Genomic DNA, 14,847 nt, shown 5'->3' on the forward strand with positions numbered 1-14,847 from the left:
GTTGCGGAAGTCGGGGTTTGCTCCTGATGTGCAGTCCCGGCTCCTCAACATGCCCTTTGATGGTGAACATCTTTTTGGCAGCAAGGCTGACGAGAGCCTTGAGAGGTTGCAGACCTCAAAAGCTGCAGCGAAGTCGTTGGGTGTGTGGGTTCTGGAGATCATAACCCACGGCTACTGTCTTCCCTTTCGGCACAGGCCTCGCGACAATCCACCGGGGAACCTCTCTTTGAAGTGTCCGGATCCGCTCCTTGCGCAGGAAATTCAAGCCCTGCTGGAGAAAGGCGCCATAGAACTGGTGCCTGTAGCGGAGAGGAACAAGGGATGGTATTCCCCTTATTTTTTGATTTCGAAGAAAGACGGGGGATTGAGACCCATCATGGACTTGCGCGGTTTGAACAAACTCCTCAGGAAGGACAAGTTCAAGATGGTTACTCTCTCTCAAGTCCTCCAGGCCCTTCAGCTTCAGGACTGGTTGGTGTCACTCGACCTCAAGGATGCTTACTTCCATGTGCCGATCCATCCCAAGCACAAGAAGTACCTGAGGTTCGCGGTTGGCGACTCGCACTTTCAGTTTCGGGTCCTGCCGTTCGGTTTGACCTCCGCCCCGAGGGTTTTCACCAAGCTCATGGTGGTGGTGGCAGCGCATCTCAGGCAAGGGGGGATTCACGTCTACCCCTACCTGGACGATTGGTTGATCAGGGGGAGCTCTCCCGAGCAAGTCCTGGATCATCTGTCCGTCGCCTGCCACTCCCTTCACAGGCTGGGCTTCTCCCTCAATTTAAAGAAGTCCCATTTGACGCCAACACAGAGGCTCCAGTACATCGGAGCAGTGCTCGACACTTCCCTGGGGCAGTGTTTTCCTCCCCAGGTGAGGGCTCTTCACATTCAGCAGATGGTGCACAAGTTTCAGCATGCCCAGACGCTCCCGGCGTTCGAGTTCTTGAGGTTGCTCGGCCTCATGGCATCCTGCATTCTTCTGGTGCCAGAGGCTCGCCTGCGGATGAGATCTTTGCAGTGGGCACTCAAGACGCAATGGTCGCAGTCCTCCGGCAGGATGTCGGTCCCGGTTCAGGTGCCGCCCTCGGTCGCCCGGGACCTTCTGTGGTGGGCCGTCGAAGGCAACTTGATGAAGGGGGCTCCATTTTGGCTACCCTGGCCGGAGGTGACGATCGTGACGGATGCATCCCTCACGGGATGGGGAGCTCATGCCAACGGGCTGACAGTCAGCGGTCGTTGGTCTCCGTCGGAGTCCAGACTCCATATCAATCTGTTGGAGCTGAGGGCCGTCAGGCTAGCCCTGAAGGCTTTTCTGCCGACTGTGCGAGGAAAGGCTGTCCTGATCATGACGGACAACACTGTGGCCATGCACTACCTCAACAAAAAGGGGGGGGGCAGGGTCACTTCCTCTGTGCAGGGAGGCGATGCAGCTCGAGTTCTGGGCCATCCGGCAGGAAGTTTCGATCTCGGCAGTTCATCTGGCCGGAGACGAAAACGTGACGGCGGACGCTCTGAGCAGGCAGAGCGCGATCTCTCACGAGTGGGAGTTGGCTCAGGAGATTCTCCTGGAGATCTTCGCCCTTTGGGGGACCCCTCAAGTGGATCTCTTCGCCTCCAGTGTCAACCGGAAGTGCGAGAGGTTTTGCTCGCGGGAATTTCCTCCGAGAGGAGCCTTAGGCGACGCGTTTGTGGTGGAGTGGTCATTCCCGCTGCTGTACGCGTTTCCTCCAGTCCCCGTCATCCCGCAAGTGCTGCGGAGGTTACGGAAGTTCGGTTCCCGGATGATCCTCATTGCTCCGGCGTGGGCTCGGAGGACGTGGTACCCGGACCTTCTCGACTTGTCCATCTGCCCTCCACGTCGTCTTCCCTACCGAGACGATCTGCTCTCACGGGGGGGGGGTCAGGTTCTCCATCCAGAGGTCGGATCCCTCAACCTTCACGCTTGGCTTCTGAAAGGTTGAGGTATAAGGATTGGGACCTCCCTGAAGACGTGATGGAGGTGTTGCTTTCGGCCCGAAGGCCCGCAACTAAGTCTCTGTACCGTTGCCGTTGGCGTAAGTTCTGCGACTGGTGCAGAGTTCAGAATGTGGATCCTTTTGCATGTGACATCCCCATGGTTCTGTCCTTTTTGCTTTCTTTGGCCCACAGGGGCTTGCAAGTGGGTACCATTAAAGGTTACCTGGCGGCGCTGTCCATCTTTAAGCGCTCATCTGAAGAATGTTCTTACTTTAAAATCCCTTTAATTTCACAGTTTCTGAAAGGGCTCACTAATGTGTTCCCTCCGTCGCCTTTCCTGGTGCCCGGTTGGGATTTAAACCTTGTTCTTAGGTTTCTTATGGGTGCTCCGTTTGAGCCTTTACATTCTTGCCCTTTGAGGCTGTTGACTTTGAAAACTGTGTTTTTAGTTGCGGTTACTTCCGCTCGCAGAGTGAGTGAGTTACAGGCACTTTCTGTTAAGCCACCCTTCACTGTATTTCACAAGGACAGGGTTGTCCTTCGAGTTCGTCCTTCTTTTCTTCCAAAGGTAGTGACGGAATTTCATTTGGCCCAGAAGATTGTTCTTCCGGCATTCTATCCTCCTCCGCATCCTGGTAAGGAAGAGGAGAGGCTCCATAGGCTTGATCCTAGGAGAGCTTTGAGCTTTTATGTTTCTCGCATGTCCCGGGTCAGAGTGGACGATCAACTCTTTATTGGTTACGCTGGTAAGCGCTTGGGGCAAGCTGTGACGAAACAGACTTTGTCACGCTGGATTATTTTGGCCATCTCGGAGTGTTACCGCTTGGCGGGTAAGGACCCACCGGCTGGCTTGCGGGCCCATTCTACCAGGGGCGTGGCTGCATCTACTGCCCTGCAGAGGGGTGTTCCTATTCGCAACATCTGTGATGCTGCCACCTGGGCTTCAGTACATACATTTGTACGGCATTATTCCCTCGATTCCATCAGAGGGCAGGATCTGGCCTTTGGCAAGGCGGTCCTTTGCTCTGCTATTTGATTGGCTATTCTAAATTTTGTTTCTAAATTCTTTCCCTCCTCCTTGATTTGGTACTGCTTTGGGAGTCTGTCATAGATATGGAATACGTCGGAGGACCCAATCCCCTCGAAGAACAAGTTACTTTCTTACCTGGTAACGTTCTTTCGATGGGATGGTCCGACGACGTATTCCATATCGCTCCCACCCTGCCTTCCCCGCTGCAGAATTTCTGTTGCGATTGCAGCTTACGTTCCGCAAGGCTTTGTGTCGGACTGGCAGTTGACTAATGTCACACGTTCTGGGGGAAAAAACTACAACTGAGGCTACTGGCGTCGTGCGTCCTACTTATCACATCGGATGACGTCGGACGTCGGAGGAGGTCCTCGACGGCGGCGCATCGACGTCATCGACGCAGGACGCAGACGCCGAAAAAGTTTCCGAAGCAGCACAGCTGTGGTGATTACATGTCATAGATATGGAATACGTCGTCGGACCATCCCATCGAAAGAACGTTACCAGGTAAGAAAGTAACTTGTTCTTTAGTGGTATACATTTTTGTTGGTGGTATTTTCTGGTGGTAAATTACGTAGTGGTGAGCATGATTTTCCTTCCCTTCATTATAACCCCATCATACAAAATCTTCCTTATTCTTATAATACTTCTGTGATCTATAGAGAGCCTTGGACTTACATTATTCAGAAAACCACATTTTCATATAGAGTGCCACCTGTGGCTGTTATCACTGATTTATCTACACCAGTGAACTATGTTTCCATATGGTATTCACAATAACCTGTGGTATTATCACTAATTTATATACATTAGTGAACTATTTTTTCCATCGGCCTCTTTGCTGATTCATGTATGCCCAGCAATATCTATTGTATTATATTCCACTCAAACACCATACTGAGTGGAAACACGCACGCAGCTATTTATAATTGCTAGTGTTATTATTTCATCTGCATGGGAAACATGACACATGTGTTACCTAAAAAAAATCCCAATTTCCTATAATAATATACTAGATGCACCAAAGAAAAAGACAAAGCAAAGACACACTACACGATTTATGTACATTATACTTATATTATAAACAATTGCATTTCAAAATAACACCTCACCCTTCTGTTTTGCAGAAATAAACAGAAAAATGTACAGCAGCAGAACGAGATCCACTTGGCATCATCTGTAACAAGAAGAAAAAAAAATACGGCAAAAGAACATTCACTTTGCAACATTACAGCGTGTCAATTAAACACAGGGGATTCCCTATTGCTACTCTGCCTGCCTGATATTAGGTTATTCGTACAGCAGTCACAGTAATCTCAATTCACTTTGATAATAACCAGCTATCTGTAGTTCTCCCACACGCGACCTTCCTGCGCTCGTCTCCGAGGAATGGGCCCGGGGTTTTCTTTTTAATCTTGAAGGATTAAAGTGCACAGCGAGAACATGCAGTTCAATCTGCAGTTCACAAGCCGTGCCAAGTGAGACTGGACCTGCCTCACAGCCAGTCTGAGATGCTCCGTCTCCACAGCTCAGCCAAAGCAAACTCCTCACGGTAGCTCAGCCAAAGCTATTTTAACTCAGTTCTGTCAGACCTTGTCCAGCAAACCTCTGTTGCATCCCCCCATTCTTACGTGTCACCAATCAACTTCAAGAGACTGTATTCTCCTCCTTTCAACAATAGCTCGACTTTTACAGTAAGAAACTCTATCTAAACTAATTTCCTGGCATGCAGATTTCGCTTCCTGCAACACAGTGAACAAGAGAGATCAAGGAAAAAAAATCTAAATGCACGTTTAAAAATTACTCTCAGAGCACGTCTATTCTGCCTCTTTTTCCACATGGAGAGCACATTCTAATGTTATTGACTTAGTACTAGTGTTAGTATTTGTTAATTAAGTCAGTCAATTAGATAGCTAATGTGGTCTCCTGTACAGTGGCGCTGTACTCCAAAACACAATATATTATACTACAATATTTAATACGTGGCAACAATGTATCTACATAAGCTGGACATGATTGATACAGAGCACAAAGGCTAAATTCATATATGAACATTTGTGCTTTGAAGTCTGTCTGTTGAACCGTGTTTTTGAGAATTCGAGAGTACAGAGTTACAAACCGAGATCGATGCAATCAGACACAACATTTCCGACATACAGACAGAGGGTGGGGCGACAGGTCTATCGAGTAAGACAGAGTTTCAAAAAAGGTGCATAGATGCCGAGAGAGATGGATAGATTGAGATGTAGGCAGAGAAATATGCATAGAGGGAGATGTATACATATCAATTAATATAGAGATATAGAGCGATACATACAGGGAGCTGGATAAAGGTAGATGGATGGAGAGTGACGAATAGATAGGTTGATAAAAGAGATACGTAGAGTTAGATTTGCAGGTAGAGATGGATAGAGAACCATCGAGAAATGCATACATTGAAATGTGTAAAGGTATCTTGATAGATGGTGATGGATATGTAAATTGATATAGATGAAGAGATACATAGAGTAACATTTTTAGAGACATTGATAGAGAAAGATAAATAATCACATAGATGGGGATGTATAGAGACATAGATATACAGAGAAGTATAGCTAGCAATGAGCAATGCATTGAGGGTTCTAGATATAGACTGAGACATGCATACACAGATTGCGATGGATTGATAAATCAAGAAGCAAGCATATAGATGTATATAAATATGCATGTGGACATAATGAGAAGAATGAAGATAGAGAGATTGATAGAGGGAGAAGTATGGATACATAGTGATGCACAGCCAGAGGTGGATAGAGTTGGAGGGAAAGATTCATAGACATATGGAAACCTTGCTTGAGATGGACAGAGAGAGAAGGATGGAGCTACATGGAGCTAGTCATTTACAGAGATGGAAAAACAGGTCGACATGAAGAGAGATAGAAACAGTAAGATATAGAGATGCACAGATAGAGATAAAGAGATAGATGGCTATAGAGAGATGCAGCATGTGATCTAAGCAGATTCCACAAGCCTCAGAAATATGACAATGCATTACTTACCGTAAAAGCATTTCTGATGGTTGTATCTGCTTAGATTCACATGCTGTGCATAGGTCCGACATCCAGTGGTCACTGCAGAGTATTGCATTTTGTTTTTCGTAGTCGAAAAGGGGACGTCGACAAGGCGTGTCTGTAACACTATCCCTATAGTGACGTGTGTAGTACCCACAATCCCTCACGCGTCGAAGTCCCTCAGATTGTTTTTTTCCGCCCAGTTTCTGGTCGCCTTTCGCGGAGCTCCTAGAGAGACATTGCTAATACTTGCCACGGACCTCGGTCCTTTGTTATACTTATTATATTGTTAACGATCCCTCCCCTCGACGTTAGCTGTGAAGCTGTTTCTCCGCCGAACAGGTTTTCGACGGAGGGGAAGAGGCGGAGGAGATCCTTCGGCGCTGCCGAACACGTGGCCTGGCCTCGACGGCCAACATACAGTAGGGAGAGTGGGGGTTCGAACTTTTATCTTCTCTTTGAGAATGTCTTTCTTTCTCCCCTTTCTTTCCCTTGGGGTTGTTATCGCCAGCTATTATTGCCTCAGCTATGGAGAGGACACCTTTTAAGTTTTGCCCACGCTGTAGGGGCAAATACACTTGGAAGGATAAACACAAGCTCTGTAATCGTTGCTTGCCCCTCGATCATAACGAGGACAGCTGCGCGGCCTGTAAGCTCTTGAAACTAAGAACTCTCAAAGAACGAAAGGTTAAGAGGTGGGCGGACTACGCTATGTCGAAGTCTGTTTCCTCACCCGCCGCCGCTGTTACAGAAAGTGACGAGGAGGGTGATAACTCGACGTCCGTCACGGAAGTCATGAACCCCCAGAAGGAGCGCTCGCGCTCCTCGACGTCCGTCCCCGGCCCCGACTGGCTCGGCTCACGCCCTGCTTATGGGGATGAACACCCCGGCGACAAGGACGCACATAGACCCCATAAAACTAAACACACAACCCACGGCTCTTCTTCGTCGAGGACGAAGGATCCATCAGCGCCGAAGGGGACGCAGGGCACTCCGGCGTCTACCTCAGACCGTAAAGGTCTCAAGCCCCACCCGCAAACGCAGCCGCGACCAGCGATTGGGCTTTCATCGAACACGGGCGCTACCTCAAAATCATCCGACGTAACGCTCCATAGAGCGGCCGTCGAGGAACAACGAGCAACGCAGGCAACGTCGACACCAGGGCCCTCGACTGACAAACTCGTTGTCGAGAGCCTAGCGAGAATTGTCTCCGAAGACAAACGTACGCGGACGACGAAACAAACGTCGAATACCGCGCCGAAAAAGCACAAAGGTAGCCAGGAACAGCCCCTTTCATCTAAGGGCACTTCTGAACTACCAGAGGGCTTTTCAGAGGGAGACGGAAACCTCTCCTCGACGTTGTGGGAGCGTTCAAAGCGGTTTGAAGGTGAAAACACTGATTTCCCCCCTCTAGACTATTCAGGGGTACCCCATGAGACCCTTGAAAGACTCCATTCTTGTATGGAGGAAATGGAAAGATTTCTTGGAAGCCAAGACACACCCACTCACAAAAGACAAAGAGAATGGCCCCAGGATGACCCTAGAGTCAAGATTCCTAGGCTGGTTCCCCCTTCCACAGATGTATATGACCTCACTGAGGAGGAGCAATACCTTCAGGAAGATGAGGAGTGTTTGGGTGGAGAGGAAGAACTTGAGGAAGAGGGGTTCGAAGAAGATCTTTACACTACTGCAGGAGCTTTTGAAGAGGATACAGCTACCTCGCAGCCCTGGCAATCCCCGTCAGTGCAGCCTTGGCAATCACCATCAGTGCATTCAGACCCTGATGCCTTTCATCCTTCTCCTCTCAAGGATTCACATATTGGGAACTCCTCTCCCATAGATGACCAACCTTCACTCAATGCGCTATTGCGCAAGGCAGCAGCGCATTTTGAGATAGACACAGGGGAAACTCTTCCTGACATAGACTTTGTTGAAAAAGTTATTAAAGAAAAAGCCCCTGTTAGCCAGTCTATTCTGCTCCTGGCTTCTATTAAGAGAAGAATTTCTCCTTCCCTTTCAAATCCAGCTTTAGTAAGAGGGGTCAACCCTAGAATAGAAAAGCTCTTCAGCCCTTCATCCTCTGACCCTTTGTACATCAGAGGACATTCTATTCCAGACTCCCTTGTAGTTACTAATACAAGAAAAAGAGCAGGGGTACCACTATCCACTAGTGAAGCACCACCTGACAAGGAAGGCAAGAAGCTCTACGCACTGGGGAAAAGAATCACGACCTCCGCCGCCTTCTCAACTAGAATTGCAAATAACAATTCCCTACTAGCTAGCTACGCAGATGCACAGTGGAGCAAGCTGCGCAGCGAAGCAGAGGACGCACCTGAACCCCTGCGTTCACGTCTGTTAGCTGTAATATCAGAGGGGACGCTTGTAAACCAGGGCATCGTAAAAAACTCCCTAGATGCCGCTGAAACGGCTGGCCGCTCCCTGGTTCAGGGAATACTTCTCAAACGCCATGTCTGGCTACGCAATTCAGGTTTTAAGCCCGAAACCCAAGCCTCCCTCATAAATAAGCCCATAGAACAGACACATCTGTTTGGGAAGGCAGTTGATGAGGCCCTAGAACATGCGAAGAAAGAGTTTGATACCATCAAGACTCTTGACCAAATTTCTAGGCCCCCTAACAGACGCGGCTATGGCAATAGACGCTCCTTTCGGGGCCAACGACAGCAGCAGAACCAACAACAATTTTACTCTGCGACCCACTGGCCCTCTAACCAGGGTAACTCCCAGTTCAGTCAAAGAGGCCAACGGCGTGGCAGAGGTAGAGGTCGCGGCTCCAGCCCCAGAGGTTCCACGCCCAATACCAGCAAATGACCCGAAGGGAATATCCTCAGAATATCCTCAGACCGCTGGGTATTATCCACCATAGCCCACGGATACTGCATAGAATTCAACGGTTACCCGAATTACAGACCCCCACGGAACCAACGCATATCACCGGAACACCTCACCATTCTTCTTCAAGAAGTAGAAGAACTTCTGAAAAAAGAAGCGATAGAAGCTGTCCCCCTATCTCAGGTAACAGAAGGTATTTATTCAGTGTACTTCCTTGTACCCAAAAAGGACTTAACCATGCGCCCTGTATTAGATCTGCGCCCAGCGAACAACTTTGTCAAACCCCAAATGTTTCGTATGGTGACCTTGCAGGAAGTAATCCCACTGTTATCACAAGGGGATTACATGACAACGCTAAACATGAAAGATGCATACTTTCATATTTTAATGTTGCCAGCACACAGAAAATACCTCAGGTTCAAGATAGGGAACAAACACTACCAATTCAGAGTACTACCCTTCGGGATAGCTTCTGCACCGAGAGTATTCACAAAGGTACTGGCAGTAGCAGCGGCCCACCTGCGAAGGCTATCCATCCCAGTATACCCTTACCTCGACGACTGGCTCATAACCGGGGATTCTTACGAGACATGCTTCTCCAATACCCAAAAGACCGTAGACCTTTTGTACCAAATGGGCTTCTCCATCAACGAAAAGAAGTCCAGCTTAGAACCCAGCCAAGTCAAACTATTTTAGGGGCTCTAATTCAAACAAAGGAAGGCCTCGTCTTCCCCTCCATCGAGAGGGTCCAAAACATGCTGTTTCAGATCCCCCATTATGTAGCAGGTCGAGAGGTGACGGTACGCAAAGCTATGCGCTTGCTAGGGATGATGGCGTCGTGTATTTATTTGGTACCTCACGCGCGTCTGCGCATGCGCCCAATGCAGGAGTGGCTCAACAGCCAGTGGTGTCAGGCCAGCGGACAATGGGACGATCTAGTGGTGGTCTCGCAGGCCCTAGTTCTCTCGCTGAGGTGGTGGACAAAAGAAAACCTGTTATTAGGGAAGACTTTTGCCACACCTGCAGTGGAAGCCACTCTAACCACAGACGCATCCCTCACAGGATGGGGGGCTCACCTATCCCATCAGACTGCTCACGGAGCGTGGACTCCGAGCTTAGCATCCAAGCATATAAACCTGCTAGAACTTCTAGCGGTGTTCAAAGCACTGAAAGCTTTTCAGGAACACCTACAAGGAAAGACAGTGATGGTCCTCACAGACAGCACCACAGCCATGTACTACCTCAACAAGCAAGGGGGCACTCACTCTCCAGGACTGTCCAAACTGTCCCAGAATATATGGAAATGGGGTCTCAAACACAACATGTTCCTACTATCACAACATGTACCAGGGGAACTCAATCTGCTAGCAGACAAACTCAGCAGAGACTTCCCCCTGCCCGAAGTGTACGAATGGCAATTGCACGAAGACATCGTCTTAGACGTCTTCACGCAATGGGGATTTCCGGAAATAGACCTGTTCGCAACTATGGAAAACTCACAATGCCAAAGTTACGCCTCCAGGTACCCCCAGAACCAGTCCAAGGGGAACGGTCTGTCGATTCAATGGTCAGGGAAATTTGTTTACGCCTTTCCCCCGACTCCCCTTCTCAACAAGGTGGTGCACAAGATGCACCAGGAGCAGGTTACTATGATACTAGTGGTCCCAATGTGGGCCCGGCAGCCATGGTTCGCTCACTTGATGGAGATGTCCCTATCTCCCCCAGTGAAACTTCCCTGCCCATACAACATGCTGTCACAGAACAAGGGCAGGACACTGCACCCATGCCCTCAGACCATGAACTTAGCAGCCTGGCTCCTGAGATCGTAGAATTTGGCCATTTACAACTCCCGCAGAGATGTATGGACATCCTCAGGGAAGCCAGAAAACCGAATACTCGCCACTGCTATGCTAGCAAATGGAAAAGATTTGTCATCTGGTGTAGAATTAAGAGCATCAACCCAATTGACTGCTCTCCTACTAACATTGTCCTATACTTGACCCATTTACTGGATTCAGGTCTAGTGTTCAATTCCATTAAAGTCCACCTAGCGGCACTTTCTGCATACACCACTTCCCAACTTAAAGTGTCATGGTGGAAGATACCAGTTATCAAATCCTTCATGGAGGGGGTAAAAAGAATACACCCTCCAATAGCTAACCCAGCTCCCGGATGGGACCTAAATGTGGTACTTTCTAGACTCATGGGCCCTCCTTTCGAACCCATGCACAAAGCAACTCTTAAAGACCTCACCCTTAAGACTGCTTTCCTAATAGCTATCACCTCCGTTAGGAGAGTAAGTGAACTACAGGCTCTTTCTGTACTAGACCCCTTCGTAACAGTTCACAAAGATAAGGTGGTTCTACGCACACACCCAAGGTTTGCACCTAAATTCATATCGAAATTTCATGTAAACCAGTCTATAGAACTACCAACGTTCTTTCAAAACCCTTCCAGCTTGGGAGAAAAAAGTCTGCATACACTGGATGTACGCAGAGCTGTCATGTTCTACATGGAAAGAACCAGACCACTGAGAAAAACTAATCAGTTCTTTGTCTCTGTGGCAGCAGGAAGAGAAGGAGATGCATTTTCAAAGTCCACTATATCTAGATGGATTGTTCAATGCATCACTCTCTGTTACACTCTTGCTAAGAGAGAACTACCCTTCAAGCCAAGAGCACATTCCACTCGAGGCACTGGGGCTTCCATAGCATTCATTGCAAATGTTCCCCTTGAGTCCATCTGCAAAGCGGCTACCTGGAGTTCTGTGCACACCTTTACAAAACACTACTGTCTAGATACACACTCTAGATCTGACTCCCAGGTGGGACAGGCAGTATTAAGACATCTTTTCTCTACTGTTCCTTCTCATAACCCACCGCCAACTCCGGGTACTGCTCTCTAGTCTATGCACAGCATGTGATTCTAAGCAGATTAACAAACATCAGAAGACAATGCATTACTTACCGTAAAAGCATTTCTGATGGTTGTATCTGCTTAGATTCACATGCGCCCACCCTTCCTCCCCGCTCGGATGGAAGGAACATAGACATCCTTTTCTATATTTCTCTCTTTTCTGTACTCACTCACGTCTAGAAGGCTCCCTCAGGGCAGAAAAATACAAACAGAGGGACCTCGACGCGTGAGGGATTGTGGGTACTACGCACGTCACTATAGGGATAGTGTTACAGACACGCCTTGTCGACGTCCCCTTTTCGACTACGAAAAACAAAATGCAATACTCCGCAGTGACCACTGGATGTCGGACCTATGCACAGCATGTGAATCTAAGCAGATACAACCATCAGAAATGCTTTTACGGTAAGTAATGCATTGTCATATTTCTGAGGCTTGTGGAATCTGCTTAGATCACATGCTGTGCATAGGCCGACATCTAGTGGAAGCTGCGGAGTATTACAGTTTGTTTTTTTCGAAACTCGAAAATGGGCGTCGACACAGGGCGTGCCAGTAATACTATCCCTAGTGTGACGTTCACTGTACCCAAGATCCCTCACGCGTCTAGGATCCTCAGATTGTTTTTTTCCGCCATACTGGTCGGAAGCATTTGCGGAGTCCCCTGACCTTAGCCATACTTTTGCTAAAATTTAAAATAATAATCTATTGACATCCTTCCCCACCCCAACGTCGAACTTCGACACTCGACGCCGGCTGGAGAAGAAATCGACCGTCGGCTGCTGCAGGACGGATTTGGGCCTCGGAAGGCCGCTGGCCTCGGCCCGGGCCTGGTAGGCCGCTGGCCTTGGCCCTGCAAGTAGGGAGAGTGGGGGGTGGTACACCTTATACATTTCCTACACTTAACAGCCCGCTGCCTCAAGGTGCGTATGGAGGGTACCCCTTTTCAATTCTGCCCCAAGTGCAATCGCAAATACCCTTGGGTCGACAGGCACGCCACGTGCAATCTGCTTGCCGAGGGACCACCCCGAAGCGAACTGCAGAGCGTGTAGTAGGTTTAAACCTAAGACACTTAAGGACCGTTCGACAAAGCGTTGGGCCCACCACGCCAGGCAGGTGGCCATGGCAGCGGAGGGCACCTTCAGCGATGGTAGCGACGCCGTACTTTCGGACGGCGAGGGCATTACGGCGTCGAAAGACAGCCGAGCGCAGGTCCCCGACCTCGGAAGGCCGTCCGGCAGGGCGGCTATGGGGAAGACCCCCGGCGACACAAGCGCTTCACATACTACACACACTAAACACACTAAGTCCCACCGAGACTCGACGACGTCGAGTTCTCGGAAAGAGGCACAGACAGAACGGTTCGATTCGGTGTCCTCTGGGCGCTCTCGATCAAGATCGCCGCATGACTCCAGGCAATCATCCACTCTTGCCAAGAGTGCCTCGCTCCCTAGGCTAACAGAAGTTCGATCGTCGGAAGACGAAGACGACTTCCACCCCCAGGCCGCGCTCCAGGAGTCGGAGCCCGCAATTAAAGCCTGCGAGGCCCCACGCTCGAAGGACAGGGACACCTCTCCCGATCCTCGACGCCAGGCGTCGAAAAACTCCGGAGCCACTAAGGGACAGGAAAAACATTTTTCTACGCACAGGGGGGGGGGGGGGAACAGCAGAAGAAACTACCTGTACATTCTTCCACACCTGTGAAACACTCCACCCCCCCTAAACAGACAGACAAGCCTAGGTCTGCAGATAGGTCCACAACCAGCAAAGCTACTCAAGATAAATCCCATAGACTTGCTGAGAGAGTCATTCCCAGTTCCAAAAAATGGTCCAGTGAAGACATAGATAGGGTCATGTCAAGAATGTCTTCTTTGGCTGATTGTTATGATAAAAATCCAGAACATTTCCTCTCGTATGATCCACAAGGGGCCACACCCTCAGGCTCTACTGATCCTATCCCCCCGAGTAAGAAGACCCGGTTTGAAACTCCAATGAGGTCCGAACCCTTCGAGGTACAACCATACTCACGGTATCAAGGAGAGGCTTCCTTTTGTGAAGACCAAGAATTTGAGTTGATAGAAGAGCAAACCGGGACGGGCTACTATGGGGATGATGAGGACCAGGAGGAAGAAGAGGATGACCCGGAAACATACAGAGTAGATTCCCCGGTAGAGAACGAAGCCCCGGTTACCGACTCCCCGGTTGATAACCAACCCCTCCTAAATGAGGTTCTCGCTCGCGCAGCAGAACATTTCCACATTGACACCCACGGTGTACAGGAGGAAAGGGACTTCGCAGAAGAGTTAGTGGGAGAAAGGAGGCCGGTTGCCCAGACCATCCCTATCCTTAAATCCATTCAGCGGAGAATAGATCCGTCCCTGGTGAACCCTAAACTCACCAGAGCAGTCAATCCCAGGGTTGAAAAACTTTTCAGGGCAGCTCAGTCTGACCCTCTTTATATAAGAGGACATCTGAAGCCAGACTCCCTAGTTGTCACCAACACTCGTAAGAGGGCTGGGACACCCTTGTCTTCGTCAGAAGCTCCTCCCGACAAGGAGAGCAAAAGACTATACGGTTTCGGCAGGAAGGTAGCCTCAACATCCGCCTATCAAGCAAGGATTGCTAACTCCATCACCCTGTTGGCCAGCTACAACTGCCATCAGTGGGAAGAAGTCGCGGCTCTCATAGCCTCTGCTCCTGAACCGTTAAAGGGCCAATTAGCTCGGATTTCCGCAGAGGGTAGAGCCGTGTCTGGTTGCATTTTGAAAGCAACCTTCGACGCCACGGACAACGCAGGCAGATTGATAGCAGAAGGTACTGTTATCAAGAGACATGCGTGGTTACGGCAGTCTGGTTTTAAGGCAGAAACTCAGGCATCATTGTTAGACAAACCGGTGGAAGCCGATCTTTTGTTTGGTAAGGCGGTCGAAGACGCACTGAAAAATGCCAAGGACGAATACGAGACACTCAAATCCCTTGGCCAGTTAACCAATAAACCCCCTAACCAGAGAGGGAATAGTAATTTTCGTCGCCCACGCGGCCAAAATTCCCAGA

At 49.3% G+C, this 14,847-nt stretch overlaps 1 protein-coding gene across 6 annotated transcripts in view; it reads left to right on the top strand.

Annotated features, from left to right (window-relative positions):
• The window catches only part of FER (FER tyrosine kinase), a 2,139,903-nt gene that overhangs the window by 524,507 nt on the left and 1,600,549 nt on the right, over positions 1-14,847 (top strand). The window contains exon 10 of one of the 6 annotated variants that reach the window (XM_069625482.1): positions 4,108-4,309. The exons of the other annotated variants lie outside the window; for them this stretch is intronic. Within the exon in view, the coding sequence (XP_069481583.1) occupies positions 4,108-4,294 (187 nt within the window). The 3' untranslated portion in view covers positions 4,295-4,309. Of the gene's footprint in view, positions 1-4,107; positions 4,310-14,847 lie in introns of those variants that run through there. 6 annotated transcript variants of the gene reach the window in all.

Source organism: Ambystoma mexicanum, chromosome 6p (genome assembly GCF_040938575.1).
Source record: "Ambystoma mexicanum isolate Mex_15411 chromosome 6p, UKY_AmexF1_1, whole genome shotgun sequence".
NCBI lineage: Eukaryota > Metazoa > Chordata > Amphibia > Caudata > Ambystomatidae > Ambystoma > Ambystoma mexicanum.